This window comes from Acanthisitta chloris, unplaced genomic scaffold, assembly GCF_000695815.1.
Source record: "Acanthisitta chloris isolate BGI_N310 unplaced genomic scaffold, ASM69581v1 scaffold19254, whole genome shotgun sequence".
Lineage (NCBI taxonomy): Eukaryota > Metazoa > Chordata > Aves > Passeriformes > Acanthisittidae > Acanthisitta > Acanthisitta chloris.
This window is the reverse complement of record NW_008670130.1, coordinates 90,297-115,075: the sequence shown is the minus strand read 5'-3', so window position 1 is coordinate 115,075 and position 24,779 is coordinate 90,297. Positions and strand designations below refer to the sequence as shown.

General features: G+C 40.2%; 1 protein-coding gene across 1 annotated transcript in view; it reads left to right on the top strand.

The window, feature by feature from the left end:
- Positions 1 to 24,779, top strand: part of LOC103801173 (receptor tyrosine-protein kinase erbB-4-like) — a gene marked incomplete at both ends in the record, with an annotated part of 68,214 nt that overhangs the window by 15,585 nt on the left and 27,850 nt on the right. Inside the window, 2 exons of the mRNA XM_009073578.1 lie at positions 445 to 599; positions 6,605 to 6,679. Of these exons, the coding sequence (XP_009071826.1) occupies positions 445 to 599; positions 6,605 to 6,679 (230 nt within the window). The remainder of the gene's footprint in view (positions 1 to 444; positions 600 to 6,604; positions 6,680 to 24,779) is intronic.

Here is a 24,779-nt window from a genome sequence, read left to right as displayed (position 1 = left end):
TGACCAGATGCCACATGCAGAATGCAATGTGGAATAAAATTCTGGAGCACAGAGGTATGGGATCCCACTAAAAGGCCATTGCAGTTGCTTTGCACATGGGATTCATATTGAACAATGTTGCAGAAAGTTTCTCAGCATTATAGGGGATACACAGTGCGTTGTGTTAAGCACACCGATAATATTAAGAAATGAGTCTGGAAGCTGGAGTTCAGTCTTGCACTCTGCAGAATAAGTTAATGGCCAAAAGCACCAGGATTTACACATCTGCTGTTCCTTAGTAGAGACTGGAGCCATACAGGGTAATTCAGTGCTCATTGGGAAGAGATGCTACTGCAGTTGTTGCTGAGTGTGCTGTGCTATCAGTCTAGGACCTGCAATTCTAGTGCAACAGGATAAGACAGAGTAACTTGAATGCACTGCATTTCTTTCTTCTATGCTCTCCAGGGACCTGATCACTGCACAAAGTGTTTCCATTTTAAGGATGGTCCAAATTGTGTGGAAAAATGTCCTGATGGCTTACAGGGGGCCAACAGCTTCATTTTCAAGTATGCTGATGAGGATCGTGAGTGCCATCCGTGTCATCCAAACTGCACCCAAGGGTAAGGCCAAATTCTGTGCAGTGAGACATCCAATTTACTGTTCACAGCAGATGATGGTTTATATACAGATTGGCTTAGTAGAGCACTTGTCCCTCTCTTGAAAACAGAGTGTGCAGCAGTAATTTAACCTTTGATTTTCAGGTTTCTCATGACATTCAGGTTCTAGTCATGAATGCCCAGGAGCTTATCACAAAGAAGGTTTTACCCATTTTGTAAACCGTAGGGAACAACTTTTCACAGCAATGCTCTTATAAGGCTTTCCTTCTCACTACCACTGGTTTTCAGCAATTGTTGCCCTTTCACTGAAGTTTAGGTCTGTACAATGATGTTAATTTTAGTATTTGCTTGTAGGTAGAATCTCTGCTTCTTGGTATTGATGACCTAAGCCAGCAGCACTGTTATGAGACAGAAGGGTTTCTGCTTTCTTTTTCCTACAGGGATTGATGTAAAGGGTTTGTCTGGAACCAGACTTTGTACAGGAGTCTGACCAGCAATTCCACAAGTTCTGTCCAAGTGTCCTGAATCACTTGTTACATTTGGAATTGTACAGCCCATGTGTCTGAGCCACAAAATAAGAGTAGTCACAGACACACCTATTGTTTTGCAAGGGCCACGTAAGTTATGAATGCCTCTTCCATGGGACAGTTGCTGGTGTGAAGCATACAAGGAGAGGGAGAGGCAGCCAGGGGAAAAAAAAAGAAAACATCAACCAGTGAAATAATCTTCACCAAGAGGCTCTTATTGTTTAGCAGCTAAAATTAAACCAGTAAATTATTCAATGTAATCTTGATGTCAACAGCTGTTGCCATTCAAAATGAGACCTTTTGCTGGTTTTGCAAATCTAATTACAATAGAACCATTAGGGAAATGAAAGTGAGATGGCAGAGACACAGGCAGGATCCGTTACAGATTTGTCTTCCCCACAGACCCCTTACATCAGTTACGCAATAAGGAAAAAGCTGCTGCTGGGGAAGATGAGCGTAAGAAGAAGCAGTATGAAAAGATGGGCTCACTTCAGAAGCTCTGGTCTTGGCTTTCACAGATAGAGGAAGTGCCAGTTCTGATCTAACCTGACAAGCCCAGCTATGTGTGATGGTTTTACTGTCCGTCTGGCATAGAAAGTGTCTTGCAGCTCTGCTGGCCATCAGGAAGCAACACTTCTTCCCAGTCCCTCTCCTTTTCTGAGGAGTTCTAACTGACCTAACTGTTTCTAGTGTTTGTGGCACAACTGTGTTGCTCCTAGACCAGGAAGGGAGCAGAATGTTTTCCATGACTTTCCACTTCTCCATATGCATGCATATTATGCAAGTGGTTGTTTGTTTTTACCTTCCTGGATAGAATGGGCTTTGATGTCTTGTGCTGAAAGTCTGACGTTCTAATTCTTGAACAAATAGGAAGGGCATTAGGCAGTTGTAACTGACCTTGCCAGGATTCACTGGCAACCCTTGGTGACACAGGCTTCCTTTATGCTGAGTTGTCATTTAATACTTTGATTTTCAGTTTTCCCTTCTTTTTTTTCTGGCCTGCTGATTAGGTGAAAGAACGTCTCATTTAGCATCATGTGCCGATCCCCAGAGAAAAGGACAAGTAAAAGGGCCACAGGTCTCTCTCCAATTACATATGCAAAAGTGTGGTTGTCTCCAAGATAAAGAGTTAGTCCTTTGCCATGAGTCTAATATTATTCCTCAGAGAAATCCTCATCCTCTAATTAAAGAGTTAATGTGTCTCTTCTGAGATATTTTGTTACCCCATATAAAAACAACAGCCACCCGCCCCGATCCCAAGTCTGAGTAAGATGGCAATTCTTTTCTAACGTTCCTAAAGACTTTTTGGCATGTGATTATGTTATTGAAGCTGTTAATGACTGTATGAGATATTTGGGGTATTTTCCACTATTGTCAGGGGCTGAACATGCCCACAGTGAAAAGGGAAATCAGTTAGTCCCTCCTCTTTTCTCCTTCACACTAAATTCTGTAGTTTCACACCCTTCCTTTAGAAATTAATATTTAAATTCCCCTCAGTTATGATTCTTCACTGAAATAGGTTGTGGAGGGAACACATCTTGATATTTGGCTCACGATTGAAAGGGAGAGAGAAACCATAATTCTACTTCATCTAGCATGTCTGCTCTCCTCTCAGATCAAGTGCTGGAATAAAACAATGCCCTCACAGTACAGCTTGGATACCCATCAAAATGTTGAGCTGCTGCAGAGCAGTGCTCCCAGTGTGCTATTGTCTCATTCCTGCAGTGCTGGTCTCTGTGAATCAGGCTGCTTGCTAAAATGGGTTGCTAGTTCTCATAGGTTGTTTCTAGTTATCCCCAACAATTGTCACCAAGGAAGGTATTTGTCCCACCTCTGTTTCCTGTGAGCACAATTCCATCATGGCACTTGCACAGGATTGCTTTGCAGCCTGGAGCTGAGGTTTGATAGTATCATTGTCCTCCCTTATTCAAGTGTAATGACTGCTTCTGTTAATAGGGGTGTCATTATCCAGCCCTGTTAATGATCTTACATTGACCAAGAGAACTGTCAAACTGTGAGTTCCTTGGATGTAACAACTGTGCTCTTGGCCTTGCATCCCCGTGATAAGTATCAGCTACTTGAAGCCAGTTTGGAGCAGATATGCGGCATGTGGGACAGCTATCCCCCTTAATTCAAGAGAGTCAGAAAGCATTTGGCAGCTCTTCTTGCAGGGCTAGCCAAAATGGAACACTTTCACAGGAATAAAATACTAATTATATAATAGTATGTGACAGTCTGCTTCCCTGCTGGGCAAGACACAAATGGGAGATGTCACTGGACACCTCCCCTCATCATCCAAATGCATTTTGTCACACAGCTCTGTGATGGAAGTGCATTACTCTTCAGTAAAACTTTTATTTTCCTTCTAAGCCAAGACCAGAGGAGTCATGGAAGCCTTAGCAACTGTGTGTGGTCCAGGAGGGCTCTGAAAGCAGAATTACTATATTGCTCCTAAAGCTAAGGCGTGCTTTTAGGAAGACATTATGAAAATCAGATAAAACAATATTGCAAGCAAACTCTGGATAAGAAATTGTTACTATTTTGTTTTGCAAAATTTCCTCCTACCCCCTGCCCCACTTCAACTTTTCTTACTCTCACCTTCAGTGTGCACTCCTGTTAGCTAAATAGCTCTTGGCTTTGAGTTGTCTGGCTTTTATCCATAACAATAGTTGGATGACCACTACAACTAAGCTTTCTTCCTGCCCAGAGAAAATCCATTTATGCTTTTGTAAAGTCAGCTTTGTTTGTTTCCTATGACAAATATTTTTGAGAATTCATCTGATTAGAAATGTCTCTGCACACTCAAGACCTCAACTTCCAATCTTAAGGAAAAGTGATGAAAGACAATATTTGTGGCAGAGGGAAAAAAAAAAAAGGATTGTTTCAGGAAAAAAACAGTTGGCACTCCTTAACTCGACATTTTTCTTTCAGAGGATGAGTATCTGTAAAGCTAGGATGAGCTCCGAGTGTAATTTTCTGTGTAAGCTGTATTGAACTGTTGTAAGGTACTGAATATATCATTAATAAATTGGCATGCATCAGTTAATCAGTTCATTTTACAGAGTGAACTTGGAAATGAAAATATCATCCAGACTCCAAGCAGAAGAAGGAACCTTGGGAGTGAATGGAGGACCACTGTGATGTATGATTGTGGCATGCTTGCACTTATATGTGTCCAAAAGCCTGAAACAGAGGAAGTTCCTTTCAGAGGGAAGAGAAGTGATGTCTTGGTGCTGCAAAATACCCTGTTAATAGATATTGCTGTGACTCACACAGTGTTGTACTTCACTGTATGTAATCAGGACAGCCAGTCAGGGAGTAGGAAACTGTTCAACATGACCAGAAGTAATGGAAATTGCACCTGTATAGGGTTTTCTGTTTGGGGATGGAAAATCCACTGAAGGAGATTACAGTTTTAAATAAAAATCAATGGTACTTCAACTTGGACTGGATAAGGTCCAAGCAGCTCCCTCTTCTCGGATGCAAGTCCTGTCCTCCAAAGTCTGAGTGAATAAATGTACAGGTGTGAAGTGACTCCAAGACAACAGACTCTTGACATTGGTCTGCCAGTTATCTGAGCTAGTGATGGGCTCTCAGACCTCTAATTTGAAGATGCCCTTCTTTTTATTTATAGCAAGAACCTGAGCTCAGCTTCTTTTGACATTCTAGGAAATGGAAGATCTGAAGGTTTTTTTCAGCCTCCTTCATTACTGAGTGGGTTTTCTGCAAATTGCTGAGAATGACATGGAAGGATGAAATATTGGATTTGTTTGAGATGGTTTAGAATTCTGAAGATGGGCCTGAATTCTGAAGTCCTGAAGCCCAGGACAGCTGAAATTTCAAAGAAAAGGCACATCACATGATCTCTCTATTAAGTTTTTGAACTGGATTTAAACTAACCCTTTCTGTTTATGCATTATCTAGCCACCTGAGTATATAATGAGTCCTCTTTATATCTGCACATGAGCTGGAGGAAACAATTGTTGAGGAAATCTTTACAGTTTGTGTTTGCATGTCAGAGTTGTTCTGTAAAAATAAAAATTCAAATAAATACAAGGGGTAAGGTTCACTTGATCTGCTCTCCCTGGTGAGCAGGTGAGGGGAAATTGAATTCACTGACTTTATTTTATAATGGCAGAGTGATAGCCAATTTAAATGCAGCAAAAGCTGATGAGTGGCAAGTGATGGTGAAGCAGAAAGAAGATCTCCTGGGAGCATGTTTGAACCCTTTCAGATTTTTGACTTGCATATCCCTCCATCAAAGCCAAATTGAAAGCAGCAGCCCTTCAAAGAATTTGGGATCACACCTTAAATTTAAAATGCCTCAACAGAAGTGAGCTGCAGTCTACTGGTGTGTCAGATCACCTGCTCCTTTAGTAGACATACAGCCAAAGACCCTATTAATAAAATGGCTCTGAGATCTTGTTAAAGAGTTGAAATAAGTGGTTTGGTTTCTTTAAAATGCTGAGAGCTGTGGCTACAGCGGACCTAGCTGGCCATGCAGCATTGAAGGGTGTCAGGGGGTCGACCTTGAGGAGCTTAACTTCAGGTCTCTGAGAATCCTGACTGCTGTGTAAATGTGTAAGTGACTTGCTGTTTGAATGCAGGGGACCTAGGACACCACAGGAGTACTGCTCTTCACGAGGGCATGGAAAATACACCCATACCCATGTTTTGCAAACACGATGCTGCACGTAGTGATTCCCTGCGTTTCCATTGCCTTTAGTGAGCACCTGCTGATTGTGCAGGTGGAGGACTTTTGGCAGCACCTATGGAAAGCAGAAAAAAAATGTCTGAATCAGCAGACACCATTTTGCTCTCTTTTTTGTTGTTGGAAGTTGATCCTTGAGTTTCCCTGTTGAAAAACTGTAGTCAGCTTCCAAAATATTTCTGCAGTTGCCCTGGCTAGTGGCTTAGAACAGAATAAACAATTGCATCAATTACGGAAGAAACAAAAGTTCTGCATTGTGCTCCTGGAGGTCTCATCTTGCAAATGAACAGCCTTTGTGCAGTAATCACTGGTTTGATGATTCAGAAAAACATCCAGAAAAAGCAACTCTATTGTCAGGACTCCCACGTATGCAGGTGAAACCTGCCTTAAGTGTTATTTGAGCCAAGATATGGCCAACCTCGGGGGGCTGTAGCTGTTATTGTTCCTATTGCCATCTTGGTTTTGTCACAAGCTATAATTTTATGGTGACTTGGGTCTCTCTTGAGAATTATAATTAAGAACACAAAGGGGATTCCAGCTTCTTGGATCTGTAAATAACAGATTTCTCTCTTTCTCTCCCTGTTTTCAATTTGGATTTGCTGCAGGTGCATAGGGCCACGTATCGAGGACTGCATCGGCCTGATGGATAGGTACTTGCTGAGTGGTCGTTCCCTGTGTGTCTTCCATCCTCCACGTGTGGACAAGGGCGCATGCGTGTGCATGTCCTTGTGAATGGCAAATGACATCTTTTGTTCTGTAATTGCCTGCAGGTGTAGAGGTCCCGCTAGTCATGACTGCATTTACTATCCATGGACACGCCAGTCCACTTTACCACAACATGCTAGGTAACATCCACCATTTTTCCATTCTTTGTGCACAAGGTCCTGCTCTGGTTGCCACAGGAATGTTATACTATCCAGTTTGTTCCAAAACATGGGTTATGAGGAGAATGTAATTTGTCCTGAAGTAAGATTTTCCTCTCTACATCCAAATTTATTTTTTCATTTGAAAGCCAATTAAATATTTTGCTCATTTAGGCTGATTAGAAAATGCCTCTTTTTTTTGTTGTTGTTTTTCAGCTAAATTCTGAAATTTGCTGCAGGTTTGCATGTTTCTTGATGAAATTTTATTACAAGTAAATGAGGAGAAAGTTCTGGTTAAGTTGAATTTTACTTGTTTTCTACTTGTTGAGTTTTATGTTTGAGACAGAATGTAAAAGCAAATGAAGGTTTTTCTTCCATACACCTCCTCTTGAAAAAATTGTTTTGGCAAAACTGAATTTCATCCTTAATTCACATAACACTATTATTTGATCTTTTTTTTCCATTGTCTGTTAAAAAAACAATTGTAACCTTGCAGGAATTGTACTTTTTATTAATGACAATTGAAACAAATTAATCTAGGTTGTACTCTGCATTCTTTTTCCTGAAAGCCCTTTGTTGTCATTGACTTTGTTTATTTTCAATTCAAACTGGTTAGTATGACTTCCAGGCTTTGGGATTACTGTCCTGAGATAAGACTAGATGAAAAATGTATCATTTCAATCAAGTTCACCTCATTAAATATTTTATTTTGGGTTTTTTATTTTCTTGTCTTTCAAAAAAGATTTTAAGGTTGCCTTTCCTTTCTAGTTGTGTACCTAATGTGAATATTGCTGTTTGTAGGGAGAGCATATTTGGGCTTGAAAATCAGTGCTCTGTAAGTGCTATCCAATGGCATAGTTGTTTATTAAATCAATATCAGTTCTGACTTAATTCATGAACCAATGAATAAGCAACAGGAGATGACTGAGTTATTCAATATATTTCAATGTTCTGTCTGAATCTTTCTGATCTGGGATGTCCAGTTTGAGATACTTCATTTTTCAGATGTACTCATCCGAGCAGAGTTGGTGAAACAAACAATCAGTTTTAAAGGTCTCTCATCAGCTTTACTGAAAGCACAAATAGAGAAAATGTATTATTATTTGCATTATTTTGACGGCCTCACCAGACTGCAGTGGATGAAGTTCTTTTCTTTAGGAACCAATTTAAAAAATACCCAAAAATTTCATCAATTGGATTTTTAATCAGCTTTTGAGGGAGCATAATGACTTGATACTAGGAAGACAAATTATGGGCTGTAGTGTAACTGTCTGGCAGCATTGCAGGCTGCTTGCTGTAGGTTCCTCTATTAGCCCAACAGTCAGTCAGACCTTGTTCACTGTTTAATTCAAGTGGTAGAACTCCAAAACTTACCTCTGTATTGGAAGTGTTCAGGTAGCAGTAAATACACCTCTGGAGGTACTGCCAGATACTCTCTGAACTTGATGGAAAGGCTCCTGTTAATGACAGTGGATGTTAGATTGGGCCCTGTATTTAAAAGTGGAATTAATGGAGTGGAACCTCAAATGTGATAACACAGTAGTAAAGAAAGTGTTGTCTAGTAGGGTGCCAAGCTTGAGCCATGTCTTAGCAGGCAATGCTTAATTTGAGCTTTGTGTTGTCTAAATTGCAGGTTTTGTCTCCATGAATCCACTGTATTGAGCTTTGTGTTGTCTAAATTGCAGGGTTTGTCTCCTTGAATCCACTGTCAAGGTAGTAAAGCAAATTATCAATGGGGGTGGAAATGACAGCAATTGTTTTACTCTGCTCAACTGAATAATTTCCTGCTCTATTCAGTCTGAGGGGGAAGATCCTCAAATGAATCCTTTAGATCTGATGGGGTTTTTTTGTTTGTTCCAACCTTGCTGAATTTATTTTAGGGGAATCACTGCACTGTGTTTAAATGTCATGTGTGTATTCTTCCCCTTTCAAGGCAAAGAAGGAGATTTCACACCTCACTATTAGATTTGTGAAATTGTGCTTTATTCTTTATTGTGAAAATGGTTCTTTTTGTTTGGGATAAAAATGGGCAAAACTGCACTGGCAAAGTGATACTTTTTATCACATTAGGGGTGTGAATCAAAAATGAATGTGTTTAGATAGAACCTTCTTTGTCCCTTTAACAACTGTGTGCCCTCCTGAGACTTACAGACCTTAAATTAATTAATAATCACTTTGACCCTTATCCACTGACTCAAGTTAGTTCCATTGCTATGAATTAGCAGTGAGTTGAAGCGAGAATTCTCTGCTGCTCAGGCTGCTGAAAGTGAGAGCAGGACTTAAACAAGATATTTCACATCTTCACCTATTTCCATTTTCATAGAGGTGTTGCTTTTCTTTCCACTTTTGCAGTTTGCAAATTGGTTTTGCCATGATCCATTGACTTGAGGGCTTTTTTAAGAGTCTGGGAGAATAGCACAGGAACTCTTACTGTTGTGTTTAATAAAGATGAATCAGATGTGCATCACATAGCTTGTTTTCCAAATGACTGGTGAAACTTGAGTTTTCCTGCTTATCTTTGGTCCCTTTAATTTTGTGGATAAAAGAATGTTACTTTTGGTGATGCATGTCTTTCTGCATAGGTTTTTTGGTTTGTTTTTGAGCCCTTAGATTCATCAGAGTTCTGTCCGAAAGGATGCAAGAAAGCCTTTCCTCTTCCCAGTTCCAGAATTCCCCATGCAAGGCGGAGTCCTTGGCATGTAACTATCTTCACCGTTTATTTGTCTTGCTGTCTGTCTCCTTCCGCCCATCCCTGCTGTGCTAAGAATCTCAGCCCAGGGAACAGAGAGAACACAAGGGCCTTGTGTCCTGGCTTTCTCAGCTCCCCATGGTGCTGCCTGTTCTCTGCCTTTAGGGAGTGGGGTGAGTAGGCACTAGATTATTACTTGTAAGGCCTTAGTGTTGGTCCATCTTCTCTATCAGCCTTTCCTAGAAATCACCAAAGCAAAGATGGAAAGCAGATGAGGGCTGGAATTTCCCAGGATGTCCATACGAGTATTCCACCCTCCTTTCCTGCCCTTTGTTACCATGATGCTTCTCCCTTTGATAGCTCCTGACAATTGCAGTCAGTGGTTTCTGTGGCTGGAATAGCATACACGGGCATGGCCCAACATCCCCTGGAACAAAAGAGCAAAAAGAGGAATATGCCTGCTTCAAAGAATGGGATAACCATTTACTAAAAGGAAGAGTCTAAAACTGTAAAAATAATGTTCTGGCATTCATTAAGAAAATACTCTAGGCTGTCAAGAAAGGCTGGTTCTCCTACACTCTCCTCCTCCCAAGTCTACCAGAAAAGTTTGGCTTATTCAGTTATTGAAGCTGTGGATAAAATTTTTACTTAAAGTATGAATTTTAAACTGATTCATCCTTCCTATGATTCATTCAGCTTAATACTAAGAGATCATCAAAGAGGGAGTGAAATTGTGAAGTTTCTCTTTTCCGGTGCATGAGAGATTATAAATCTAAAGATGTGGTCAGAAGCATGTGGTGGCTGTGATAGGAAAGAACCAGCACCTTGATTTTGCTGGTCTAAGTAAGATGATGTCTCTGTTTATGCCCCAAGAAAATTTCATTCACATTTCCCTTTTTACTAACAGGAACTAATTAGCCAGGCCCAGCATTGTCAAGTGGTTAAATAGAATGACGTGTAGATGCTAGCTCAAATTACAATCCTAATGCTAGCTTTGTATCCAAAAAGGACATCCTCTCAACAAGCCATAACTTCCTAAAAAAAAAAAAAAAAGAAGCTGGTTTTATGTACTGCGTGTGTGTACAAGAGCTAATTAACAGTAAACCCTCTGTAATGCAGGCAAATCCTTTCATAGCTGTTTTGTACCCTGTCACAGTATGACTTCAATAGAATTTCACAGCAGCTCTAAGTAGTTGGTGGGGAAGGGAAACCACCTCTAATAAACCGTTTATGTTCATTGCTTTTATGGCACTCTGTTCTGTTGCTTGGAGGAAAGCATTCCATATGCTCTGTATTTTTATAGAATAATTATAGTTGTTCTGGAGGGGAAGAGGATCTCTGTGTAAAATTAGAGGGAAAATAAGATCTGTGAGTACAAGCTAAGCTACGTTACTTGATTGGTGAAAGATGCTACTCTTGAGAGACTTTTAATGTGGAGCTTTCTGATGCTGAATCAGAACAGAGCAGTTGAATAAACTGATGTGTTTTTTAAGAATCAAGACTACAAAAACAGACCATTTCTGATCCTGGCTCTGTGGGTTGAATAGAGCTTACATGTGATCTGTTTAGGACAGGCTGATAGAGAAATCCCAGTTCCGTGTGAGAACTTGCTGCTACTGAACTGGTTCTCAAGCCAGACTTGGCTGAGGGCACTTTTATTGTTGCAACAGCATTTCCCTGCCTGAAACTTTAGAACGAATACATTTGGACTATCCCTACGACATGAATGAAAAGTCACTGATTTTGTGAGCTCCTCCACTTATTGCTACTTCCACTTTCTAAGAGTAGTCTTCATGGGAAAGGGGATGGGTGGGTTTTCCTTCTTTCCTGCTGCACAGACTTACAGAATGTTTTGTCTTGGAAGGAACCTTAAATACCATCTACTTCCAATCCCCTCCATGGGCAGGGACACCTTCCACTACACCAGATTGCTCAATGCCCCATCCAGCCTGGCCTTGAACACTTCCAGGGATGGAGCATCCACAGCTTCTCTGGCCAAGCTGTTCCAGTGCCTCACCATGCTCACAGTAAAGAATTTCTTCCTTATATCTAACCTAAATTTCCCCTCTTTCAGCTTGAGATTTGACCACAGATAATAAAGCTCTCATATTAGAACTTCTGTTCTATACGAGGTTCAGAAAGATTTGTCTGTGATCAGTGAGGATTTCGGCTTCATCTGCTCTACTCAGCAATGTTGGCTGGTGTGGTCTTACAGTATGGAAGGATTTGGTAGGATATGCTGCTATAGAGAGAAATAAACTGTTAAGGCTGGAAGAGGGAAAGAACTAGAAGCAATTCTCATGCAGTGCTCTTTAAAATCTGTTCTGTGACTCCTGTCGGTTGAGGATCCTGTTGAGCGTGCACAGGATAGAATAAGGACAGAAATCTGATGTTTTTAGTAATTTGTTATACAAAGTGGAATGTGAGTGAAAAACTCTTGCAGTATCTTGAGGCTGTTGATACTGCTTGAGTTTCCTAGCAGTTGTGCTCATTTGATGGGTTTGGGTAACATTCATGATCGTGCAGTGGTGCATGCCAAGCAGAGAAATGCCACAGAAAGGTTGCAGAGGTTGCCTGAGCCTGTCTGCTTGTGGACAGAAGTGTGGCAGTCCTTACTGTCTCACTGGGCAGGTCTCAGCCCTTGTGCTTTCTTCAGCTGCTGAGCTCTGAGGAACCATTAGTGCAGCACCCAGTCTTACACAGCAAGCAAGTTTCTTGCAGAAACTTGTATTTGTTCTGCTTAGCACAGGAAGTAGCATCATGAATGGAGTTTTGTCAGGTCATAACCAAATTATTTGCAGATGCATCTCAATAGAAGCTTTTGTTTAGTTTGATATTTTGTGAGATTTGCTTTGCTACCACAAGTTGCAAAATGAATTTTCAACTACATTGAAAAAAAGAAAATTCTTTATTCAGAAAACTGACTGAATTATTTTGGCTGAAATTATAAGCAGAAAAAATAAGAAGTGACTAGGCCAAATGTGATAGGTCACTGCTGAAAGACAAGAAGCATTAAGAAATCCAAATTGAAAACTGTTAGGAAGGAAAACAACACATAGCACCATTGCAGAGGTCACTGCATTTATTTCATATGGTGCTGCATGAGCCTTGTGTTGTGTGTCTGTGCTGGTTTGACTATATAGATAATATACGATGCAGAAATAAAATTGTGCCATGAAGAAGTGACCTTATTATAGAGCAACAGTATATATCTCACCACTCTCCAATGGGTTTCTTTCATGGCTGGAAATGAGGATTTAATTTAGATTTAATGTTGTTATAAATTAATTATCTATTATTAAATATACATTTGTAGAACTTTAGAAATCTGTAAGATGTAGAGTTGTTTAAACCTCAGTGAATGGTTTCTTAATAATTCATTAATATTTAACATGTAATAAATCAGAACTGAAGCTTGAGGTCTTACTTCCAATCTACCTGTGTAATGTAGGATTTGTCACTCTTGTGTTTAGACATTTTACATGACAAATGTATTTGAGTTGAGAGTTCAGCCCAGACTTAATTCTCTGCATTCTGGCTTACAGTGACCTGTCAGGTGCAAAAGGAGCTGCAATTCCTGCATAAAACAGGAAGCTCTTGGTAGGGATTCTTTAGAGCAGTACATTGGTAGTGGTGTACTGGTATTGTAAGTATGTATACAGCTAAGTCTGCTTAATTAGATCTCTTCAGATCCAAGTTAGTATGTCAGGCCACTGTGTAGGTGGAAGCTGCATTTAGGTTTGGGATAGATTTATTCCCTTCTGGCATCTATAAAGTAATTTTGCAAGCATACTTTTCATTGCCTATTTTAAACCAGCTAAATGTTTGCTGGAATGATGGAGTGTAGAACACTTGATGCAGATGATAATTTGCATTTGAAGTCTGCAATTGAGATTACCTTTCTTTTACATACAAAAATGTATGTTCTACGTCTCAGTCAATTTGCAACTGTTTTTCCAGCTCTGTATCAAAGACAGTGGATAATACCATAATGATGATAGTATAGTTGACAATCTTTTTTAGTTGTGTTTCCAGAAATGGAAATACCAGCTTTCAGTTTGATATTTTCCAGTTTTACCAGTGTGTAACCTGCAAACACAACGGTAAATCAATAAAGCAAGCTATAAGTTCAAAGGAACTAGCAAGCTTCTGTCCTTCAGTGTTATGTGTGGAAAGTTGTACTGCAGCAGTTACCACAGGTGGAAGCATTACCACAAGTACCAGCAACCATGCAGGAAGAGAGCATTAGCAAATCAAGCCATCAGACCAAATTACTTAATCGTACTATAATTTTTTTCCTACCATGTTGTAAAGTGAAGTAACAGGATGAGAAAATGTCATATAAATTATCTGTGCCTTTGGGTAGTAGTTTCAAATGACTACATTCAAATTCTAGTAGGAAAGGGGGGCTAATACTAAACTCATTTTGTGTGCCATGCCCTCTCCTTTCTGTAAAGCAGAGATATTTTGCCTCTGTTCTACCTTGTTACAATGGCAGTGGGTAGAGATGAACAAGAATGTTCCTGTTCCTTCAGAGACACTGACTGTTTTCTCAGGACTGTGTGCTCAAGAGGATTTAGAGAAGAGCCATCAGAAATAGTATGTTATGCCTTGTGGTGAAGAATTTTGGGAACTCAAACAGTTAAAGCTGAAAAGTGTCTGAAAGTGTAGAGCCTGGTTATTCTCTAAAAGTACACAAGTAAGGAGCAAAAGTTTGGTTAAGGATGGTAGGAGCATAGCAGACTGAAAAGGAGGGTAGGGTGTCTGTGAGGTAATAAAATGGTTGAAATCTGGGGAAAGACATTCAAGGCAGCAAAATGCCAGTGCATTTCTAATGAGGGTTATTAATCCCTCCAATGATTTTTCCTGGTAATGTTCTCTTCTCCAGCACTAGACTTGTAAAATCAAGACTGGGGCTTTTTCTTGCAAGCTTAATGAGTTTGTGCCCAGCCTGGAGGTTGTGCCATAGATATTTGGGGCAGAGGATTGCACTGGTTCCTCCTGTCATTGCTTTTAGTGTGACATAAAACTTCCATGTACATGATGGTAGTTTCCAGTTATGATCAGCTCTTGACTCATGCTGTAAGATTAGGACCTCGGTTGAGTTTTGATTCCCAATACTGGGTTGGACACAGATAATCAAATCTAGCTACTAATACTGGGCTTTGGTTGCTGTCAGCTGTGGTGAGACACAGAGTGAGAGTTCCACATGACTTTACACAAGATTTCTGGTGTATCCTTGTTTCTTAGCAATTTAATGAGGTAAAATTCTGAGTTTTCATACTGTTCTTTGCCTAGAAGAGATGAGAAACTCATTCAGGTCTTATCTGTACTTCTGTCAAGAAACTTCACACCTTTTTTTCAATGTGGTGTAAATTTTTAATGACACCATCTTCACATGCTGGTGAACAAGTTCTTTTGCAGACATATTGGCTGTTTAATCAATAGAGGATAATGTAGAAAATCATTTCTGTAGTTATCTGAGATTGAGCAAATGATAAAACAGTCAAGGAAAGATTGTGGGATAATGTGTAAAACATATGGCTAGTTCTAATTGAGCTTTTCTTCGGGAGAGAGTGGTGAGGAGGTAACTATGTATGTGCCTGTTGTGGTACATCTCTCAGCAGGGCTGGTAGATCTTCATACTGAACTCTTCATTCTGAAGAGTTGTGGCATTTATGCAGAAACCTGAGAACAAATACATCATCATCATCAGGACTGAGGCCAAGTTTTGGTTAAACATGGTCCAGTTTGAAACATCCCTGGTTTGTTAATGCTACAAAGTTTTTCTTGCAATACCTGCAGGAAAATTGTCTGAAATGCAATCAGCATTTGAAATATGAAGTGTGAACTGTTTCCTCAAACAATTTGTCTTAGACTCCCAGTACCCTGCCTGTGACATAGTGTGTCCTTTGGAAACCAAGGCATTAAGGAAAAAAACTAGAGTGTTGCTTGACTCTTTAAATGCTCTCATAGATTTTCATTACATGTTCTTACTGTACTCACTGTGCCATTTTAACTCATAGTTGTCTAAGTGTGGTAAACCTAATGATATTTAGCTATGTCACTGAAATTAAGTAGCATAGATATTTCTTAGAAGTCACAGAAGCTGTAAAGCACCATAACATCAGAAGAAGAGGTGACAGTGTAATAGCAGGAACAAACAAACGGACAGAGGATATGTTTTCAATTATTTGTTGCCATTTCTTTTGCTTCCAATTAGTGCTGTTTTGGTTCAAGTTAGAATCTTGTTGTCAGTGTAGGTCATGCTGGAGGAGATAAGACACTCTGATCCCTACTCTTGGCTGTATAGTATGTTCATCTGCAAATGATGTAAAAATAATGCTGAGAGCATGGATCAGGATATACAGATCCTGTAGGTGGGTTGGTCAGAAGCAAAGAAACTGAGATCACCTGGTAGAATGGACAGAAAATGACTAATTCCTGTTGGGCAGTGCACTGCCATGGCAGTGACCAAACCAGTCTCTCCTAAGTTCCCCATAGGCTTGAATCAGCCGTGGGGGTGTTTTCAGTTCATTTCAGTGGGCTCTGCAGCAGTGGGTATTGATTTGCTTGGACAAATAACCTTCCTTAAAGAAAATATGTACATTTCAGAACCAAATTGCATATTTCCCTGCCCCTTATGGTCTGATGTAGGGAGCAAAGAAGAGGTAAAAAGTATTCCTGCATTAAAATGGGCCACTGGTTGTTAATATGCGTAGTCTCAATCACAGTAAAGGATAATAGACAAAGAACAGATTGAAGGGATAATATCTTTGCTTTAAAATAGTCCCATCTCCCATAGATATGCTTTTCCCTCCCTCGTGGCTGTGCTATCTTCTGCATGTGAATAACTTGGATGTAGGTCAAGTTTGGTGCTGTCTCACCATTTCAGCTTTGGGTGAACTCTCTCTACTTCCATTTTCTGCATCAACCAGTGGATCAGGCTACAAATTCCAAACTTTGAGATTCTTGAGTCAATTTTTAATCAATGGATTTTTAAAATAAGGGAGCACTGTCCAGGAAAATTTCAGTGAGGAAAAGGGAATTGCTAAGAAATCAAGCCACAACCTGTAGCTGTTAGCAGTATGTTTGTGCATACTCTCTCAAGATTTCATCAACCTTTTTGTGCTGTTGATGACTTAAATACTCCAAATACATATATCTTTTTGGAGTGGGATGAGAAGCAATCCCTCTCTCCCTTGTGACAGAATCAGGGGGGGAAAAAGATGTCTGAGCCTTCTCACTCCTTGTTCTCTTGAGCCCTCACAAGCTTCAGGAGCTGTGAAACCTAAATGGCTCAAAAAGTCAGCAGGATCCACTGTGTGCCAGAGAGGCTGGTACTGAGTACCAGTTTGAGGGTTTGGTGACATGTGGCTGAAAGAGCTGGCCCACCATTTCTCCAGATGTTTGGCCTGCTCTGTTCTAGAATTTTAGCAGCTGGTGAAAGATAAGTTATTTTAACATTTGGAATCTGCATAGGTAAGGCAGTATCTGCAATAAATACTGGAATGTTCTGTCATACAGGAATTTGGGAGTAGGCAGAGCTGTGTTACTGAATTATCATTTGCCTTTATGTGGGTCATACTGTACTGTAAAATAATCATACTAAAACAGCTGTTGTAGAGTCAAGGTTACTCTAAGCAGTACCCTCAACATGGGCACAAGCAGCTTAGCTAATCAAGTCACATCTGTGATGACAAGAGGAGATTGCTGTGTACATAAATGCAAAAGAAATCATGAGTAGAGCTGAGAACAGCCGATGAGGAGGATAATCAGAGGCTCATTCCCCTTGGCTTGCTTCCCAGCCAGTGAAGTAAAAGACTCCTCTGGGTGGCTGTGGAGATGGAGGAAAGGTGTGAAGGTGGGTGAGTTTGGGGACTCTGAGCTGAACTTTTCTTTTTTGAATGGCCCCTGGGGAAATCCTGGCATGTGATGATAACTACAACTAAGAGGAGTTGCAAAATACTCCAGTTTCTTTCTGCTTCACTTGGTAATATAATGACTACTGGGGGGTGACTGATATGTATGGACATAGAAAAATTTTTGGGCATGATGTCATATTGGAGATGATCCTGTATAAACCTGTGTCAGATAGAGGGTATCAATTTTATCTGAGTTTTTCCCACAATAATCAAATGGGATTTTCTAATGATTGCTATAATTCATGTAAGGTGTAGAGACAGTATGCTATCAGTGTAAAAACCAGTGATAAATCCAAAAGCAGCATCAGGCATACTCAGAAAGAAATTCCTTATACCCTGCTCTTTATCTACCTTGGACTTTCCTTGATATTTATGAGCACTCGCTGCATCTAATCCCTGCCACACTCCACAAAGATGAATTCTGCATGTTTAGAACTCAAATGATGAGTAGCTAAAATGTATGTTGAAGTTAACAGCATCGTGGCCATTACTAGTACTCTAATAAATGTCTCAAATGCTCTATTTATATTTACATTTATGGTAGTGCAGGATGAGGTGTTACTATGTTGAAGTGTTACTATTTTGATTTAGACTTTGAAGGAGAGATTTTTTAATCATATGTATGTAAAAATATATGTAATACATGAATAATAGATGGGTGTGCATTTCCAAGCATCCTGCTACAAGTCCTCTATGCACTCTAATCTCAGACACAGGTTGAAAAGATGCTTTAATGCCATCACTTGTTAAAAAGCCTCGGCCAAAACCCATGTAAAGCTCTTGTCACAGAGCAAATGATTGGATATGACAAGAAACTTGAAGATCAGGAACATAGTGTGGCAGTTCTGTTCTCATTGGTTTATCATGTCCCATTTTGTTTTCATAGAATCACAAAATGGTTTGGATTGGAAGGGACCTTAAAGATCTACTTCCAATCTCACTGCCATGGGCAGGGTCCCACTAGACTAGCCCAGGTTGTTCTAAGCCCTGTCCAACCTGGCCTTGAACACTTCCAGGGATGGGGCAGCCACTACTTCCTTGAGCAACCTGTGCCAGTGCCTCAGCACCCTCACAGGGAAGCATTACTTCTGTATATCTAACCTAAATTTCCCCTCTTTCGGTTTTGATGTTTTTTTTTCCCCTTTGTCAGTGTCCAGTGCTGAACCTTAGTCTGACTGCTCGCACTTGTGCAGAGGCTCATTCCCTGTGGAGAGGTGGCTCCTGGGTGTGTAGACACAGTGCTGGACCAGAAGTGGTCTGGCAGAGCTTGGGGCTCTTTTTAATGTACAGAATTTGTTTTCATAAAGGAGAAAAGTAAAGTCATAAAAGCTTCAGAGGAGAGAGTCTGGGACAGAAAGTCAGACTTGGTCCCCAGCTCCTTAAGACAGACAATTCACCTGTGCAGTCCACAGGCATAGTCAAGTATGGTTTTGGATATTTTTTATGTTGAATAGCTCATTTTGGCAAACACTTAACTGGAACTTCAGTGAATTACAAGTACTTTCCACCAGTGGAATTTGGAAACTGTTAAAAAACCCCAAAACTGACAGAAGGAAGAGCACAATATTCAAGCAGATTTTTCCTGATTGTTATTTAAAATACTCCTGAACATTCCTTCATATTCTCTGTTCTTTATGGTTTGATTGATCATGGAACTGAAGTGAATTTCCCTGTGTCCTGTATCAAATACTGTGTCTCAAAAATTGTAGAGAACAAAGCAGTGAATGTCTAATTCAGCATGAATAAGTGTTCTCAGAGATCTGATTGTTTTTCCAAACTCTGGAGCATACAGCTATGTAATTGTTTGTTAACTTTACAGGAAAACCAGACTGAACCATGGTGCCACTGAACCGTTAATGAAGTCCTCCTAATACTGACTGCACCATCAATAGCAAACTGCGACAGACAAAGTAGTTTATGTTTCTATTTGAGAAAAACATGTTTGCTGATTAATAATTTCATGTGCATAGACATGATGAGCCAGTTGACTGCCACTGGTTGCAGAGAAGGAGGCTGAGTTGATTGCTTCTAACAGGAGTGCTTTATGCAGAGAGCAACTCTTTGAGCTAATGTTGGTAGTTGTGGTTTCAGAGCAGTCCATGGTCATTACAGCTCTAGCTTCCTTTATTTAAAGCAAAATATTACTCTTCCCAAAGAAAATGGGAAATACGACAAGTTTATAAAGAGAATTGCCCTTTTGCTTGATGAACTGGCTTCACCTGTGAGTCCAATCTAGTAGGTTTAACTGGCTTTGTGTCACAGATAAATCAATCTACATTATACAGGCCCTGACTTGGCATATTTTAAAAAGAACACTAATCTGTTTACCTAAAGCACAAGCCTCACAACAGAGTCACTGTGCAAGTTCTTAACAACAGCATTCCTTTTTTAAGTTGAGGCAGAAAAGAAAGATCTCAGCCTAAAAACAATAGGGGTACAAGAGATGTTATTTGGGCTTCCAGTTTTACAGAGAAGCACATAAAAAAACCCCTCCATACTGATGCTGTAGGCCCACAGATTTCAGTAGTTATTCCCAGTCAACTGTATTAAGAGGGAGTTATGAGTTCTTAGTAATTTATAGTGAAAATCTATCAGAGTGGTTATTTTAAATTATGCCATTCAGATTTGAAACTTGTTTTAAAGAAGTCCATTGTGCACTGTGTGTGCTTAATGGTAATGAAGATGTCAGAATTTAAAACCAATACATATTAATGCCTAGAATTTTAGGTCATATTATTTTTCGAAGCTATACTTGCTATTTTTTACTTTATCCTCATTTGTTTTGCTGAGTGAAATGGAGAATGCTACCCTAGAGGGGAAAAAAAAAGAGGCATGGATAGGACATACTTTTACAATTCAAGGAATGCACAAAATAATATTTGTGTCTCGGTGTTTTGTTTTCTGTAAACACTCTGACCAAAACATGCGCAAACTGTCAGTAAATGATGTAGCCATATGTTAAACATTTTGATATATCCTAAGAGCACATCTTGGCTGGTTCTATGCTAGAGGAGGAAGGTGTGTGCATCGCCAGACTGCAAGTGTCTGTTCTGCACAGGTTGTTCTCTTCGGCAAAAATGCTGAGAAATCTCTAGGCATACAGGTAACTTGATTATAGTGATCTAGAAATGTCCTTTAAATGGTTGCTTGAGGAAGTCTTTGATATAAGAACCAGTGTAGGTAAGGAAAAAGCAATTTTGACCATAGGTATCTGCTAGTCCACATTAGCCTTGGCCAAAGTGTTGAATCTTTAGTGATGTTTAACTGCTGAGTGGACCCAGACACAGACTGCAACTTCGAGGTCACCTTGCATATTGAAAAGTTGTGGCTAGTTGACAGTTTGCCCATCTCTGCACTAAATGCAGAATTGGTTGTAATTGTGTCATTGTGAGATCAGCTGTGAGTTAAAATTTGTGTTTATGCATGATAAACTCCTTATCTGTACATAAATGGTGACATTTGTCAGTATTCAAACACCCTCAGATTAGGTGGAGAAAAGGGGAAGGGAGCCTTGTTCTTGAAAAAGAAAACTATAAAGTAAAGCATGTCTTGATGTGAATAACATTAGATGAATCCTTCCCACCCCTGGGGAGCAGCGTTTTGCGAACACCAGGCACTCTGGAAGTTGTGGTTGTAGAACTCTGGCAGGGGAGTGCTGCACAGCAGAGAAAAGCTATTAAAACATACACAAATTTGCTTCCCAGTCTGGTTGTTTATCTTGTATATTTTAAATACTAAGATTATCATTCCAGGATTAGCAGAATCTGTCAGATCTCTAAAAGGGCAGCCTCAAAGTCGGCTGAACCCCTGCTGATGGAAGGGGTGAGGAATGCAGAATGTGTGAATCGTCCAGCAGGAAAAAATAATGCCTCAATAACAAAGATTTACAAGAAACAACTACTTAGCAAATGCTCAAGGTTGTAATGAATCGTGTTTGGATGTATAGAGATAAAAACTCGAAGGAGGGGAAGGTTGAGACGGGAACTTGAAGCCCTCTAACAGCTTGGCTTCAAAGCTCAGTTTCTTTAACTATCAGAAGAGCTGGGTGTCATGGTTTAACCCCAGCAGCAGCCAAGAACCACGCAGCCTCTCACTCACTCCCCCACCAACGGGATGGGGGAGCCAATTAGAAGGATAAAAGCTACAAAAACTCATGGGTTGAGATAAAGACAGTTTAATAGACAAAGCAAAAGCTGCACACACAAGCAAAGCAAAACAAGGAATTAATTCACTGCTTCCCACAGACAGGAGGTGTTTAGCCATCTCCAGGAGAGCAGGGCCCATCACGCGTAACGGTTCCTTGGGAAGACAGACGCCATCACTCCAGATGTCCCCCCTTCCTCCTTCTTCCTCCCACCTTATATACTGAGCATGATGTCATATGGTATGGAATATCCCTTTGGTCAGTTTGGGTCACCTGTCCCAGCTGTGTCTCCTCCCAATCTCCCATGCACCCCCAACTTCCTTGCCAGTGTGGCAGCACGGAAAGCAGCAAAGGCCTTGACTTTGTGTAAGCTCTGCTCAGCAATAACAAAAACATCTCTGCATTATCAACTCTGTGTTCTGCACAAAACCCAAACATAGCCTCATACTAGCCTCTATGAAGAAAGTTAACTCTAGTCCAGCTCAAACCAGCACACTGGGTTAATGCCAGAGATAGACAAAGAGGTGTTCTTTGTCAGCTTTACTCCATGGGCCACAACTCTATTTCATTTTCCTCTTCTACTGCACTCTCCAGGCAAGAGTGTGAGACCACGTACTCATCTAAATCAGTAATTGGGCTGTAATACCTGGTCTCAAGGCACCTGGGAGTTGCAGATGTTCTGATGTCTTGGAGTGGATGGAAGGATATGAGCCCTGCTGTTGAGCATCCTTATCCATCTTGGAATACTAACTTTGAACTTTTTGTCTGTTTCAGTGTGTGAGAGTGGGTGTTCATGTTTCTAAATATGAAAACATAGTACACATTTTAAAAGAAATATATATTATTCATTTCTCCTAAGGGATTACTAGAATCTGACTTTGAACTTTCAGCCACAGAGACACAGTTTCTAGTTTAAGAGGCAGGATTTTTCACATGGTGGGATTTATTTTTTCCCTCCCACTGCCTCCCCTGCTGCTGCCTTTTCCAGGCATTAATTGGGTATTCTGTCCTCAGCTAAGGGAGGGATGTGGGATAGCAAATTAATTATATGGGATTGAATTATGATTCAGGGCCATATTTCTTGGACTGCTAAGTCTGTTTTGATGAGCAGAAAAATCCAGAAACACCTAGCAGAGATTTTTTTTCCATCCTCTGAAGTAGATTTCCAGTATGTAAAGGAAAGCAGTGGCTGTATCAGGAGGTTCCTGTTAGTGGTGGAGCTGTAAGAAACATGAGCTAGGATTGACTTTTGGTTGTCCATTACTTTTGCTGGATGGGCAGGGCTGACATGGAACTGCCTCTCCTTGCTTGACTTTAGCTTTACTCAGGCCTAACAGAGAAATGGGGCCTCCATGCTTTTAAAAATTACTTTAAAAACTGGATGTTTTGGTAGTGAATTTTTTGTCTGAGCATCAACATAGTTCCTGTTAACTTCCATGGAATTAGTTTTACATGGGCAGTAGTCTGAGGTGGGGAAATGTAGGGAATTGTAGTCAAAGAGGTGTTTGTGGGACAGTAATGTAACAAAAATCTAAGTGGATTAAGCCCTTAATGCCACTAGAGATAAGGAGATTTGTGTGTCCAGCTGTCTGTGAAGCTGAACTGTTGGTTAGGTGCATATGCAAAAAAAGGATTGGATTAAAAAAACCAAAATGAGAGAAAGGTTTTGTGTCTACAGCAACATGTCTGATGAGGGCCACCTTGCAGGGGACCATGTTGAACAGCCTTACCTAACAGAAAGGTAAACAGCTGGTTAATGAAATTCATCAAAGTATTAAATGTTAGGCACTGCAAGCATGAAAATAGTAGAGAAATGATGCAGGAGAACTGAGAGCATTAGCAGAAGAGAGAAAAAGCAAACTCAGCCTAATAAACGGAAGTAAAAATAACCCAAAATAGGGGGTTATTTATTAAGTGACACCCAGAAAACTGCGCTGAGTAAATAACCTACATGTGGTTGGAAACAGCAGTGAGGTGCACTGGTGATACCAGAAAGCAGTGACTGCAGGGACTGTCATTTGGTTATGGAGCAAATAAACCACAGGGTTGTTGACTGTGGGGCTTAGCTCAGCAGCAGAGGGAGAAGCTGCATGGTAGGTGATCACAGCCATTCAGGCCTCTGATGTTTGGGTCTGACAGGATTTTTATGCAAGGGTAGTGGACTTGGGAGTTAAGGCAACTGATCACTATTTGAGTGGAAAATAGATCTTTTTATGTATTTCATTTATTTGTTAAGCATTTTAATATGTTTTTGCTGTACTACTCCTTTCATGCCTCCTTTTTAAGCTTGCTTAATAGTGTGTTTAGATGGTACCTCCTGAAAAATCAGGTATAATATGCAATTACAGCATATTTCACAGTAATGCCTAAGGTGCTTGTTTGGTGAAATTTTTGAAAATTATTTGCTTTTTATCAATTCACTGCTAAAAAACATGAGCACCTTCTTTTCAAGTCAGTGAGAGCTGAAATGATGGATCATAAAGATCCATTTTGAACCTCACTTGTAGTCTATAGCAATAAAAGGTCTGCAAGGAATGAGTAACTTCATTTTATTTTCTTCACTCGTTGTTATGTCTCCTTTGGAACCTTATTGTCGTCTATTGTGTAAATATTATTTGGACCATTTTAGTGTACACAGTACTATAAAACTCTAATTATTTACTTTGACAGCTGTTATGTTAGTCATTAATATGCACTTTAAAGCTGAGAGTTCTCCTGCCTGTTTTGTCGGTCTGTGGTTTGGTGGTGTTTGTTAAAAATTATATTATTGTTCGGGCAGCATAAAAATGAATGAAAAATATTCCTCTGCTCAAGAGCATTAGTCAGTACAAGCTCCACAGAAGTATTTTGATGTCCAGAATTTTGATGCCTGTTAAAGAGTTTCTTGTATCAGCATCATGGAAAGCATGTGCAAACAATGAGGAACTTTGGTTTGGGTGGATATGCCATGCCAAGTCCTATAATCTGAGCTCTGCACTCCAAATCACAGAGTAACCAGTGGTGTTAGAAAGGGTAATGTGTCTTAAGGCCAGACTAGCTGAATGAGGAATGTCTCTGCCTGAGGAGTGGGTGGTACTGGACAAGTGTTTCCCAGGCATCACAGTCCATTTCCCAGCCAGACAACATTCAGCTTCCTTTATTTGCAGGCTTTAGTTTCTATCTTGAAGTCTGTGAACTATAATAGGCCTTAGTGTTGTGTACTGTTAATGTGTTTTCCCTGGGAAAATGTGATAGTGGTGCTTTAAATAGGGTGCTTGAGTAGCTAGGTGTGGGAGTATGAGGCTTTGTCAATGGTAATGCAGACCACATATCAGACCAGGTTAG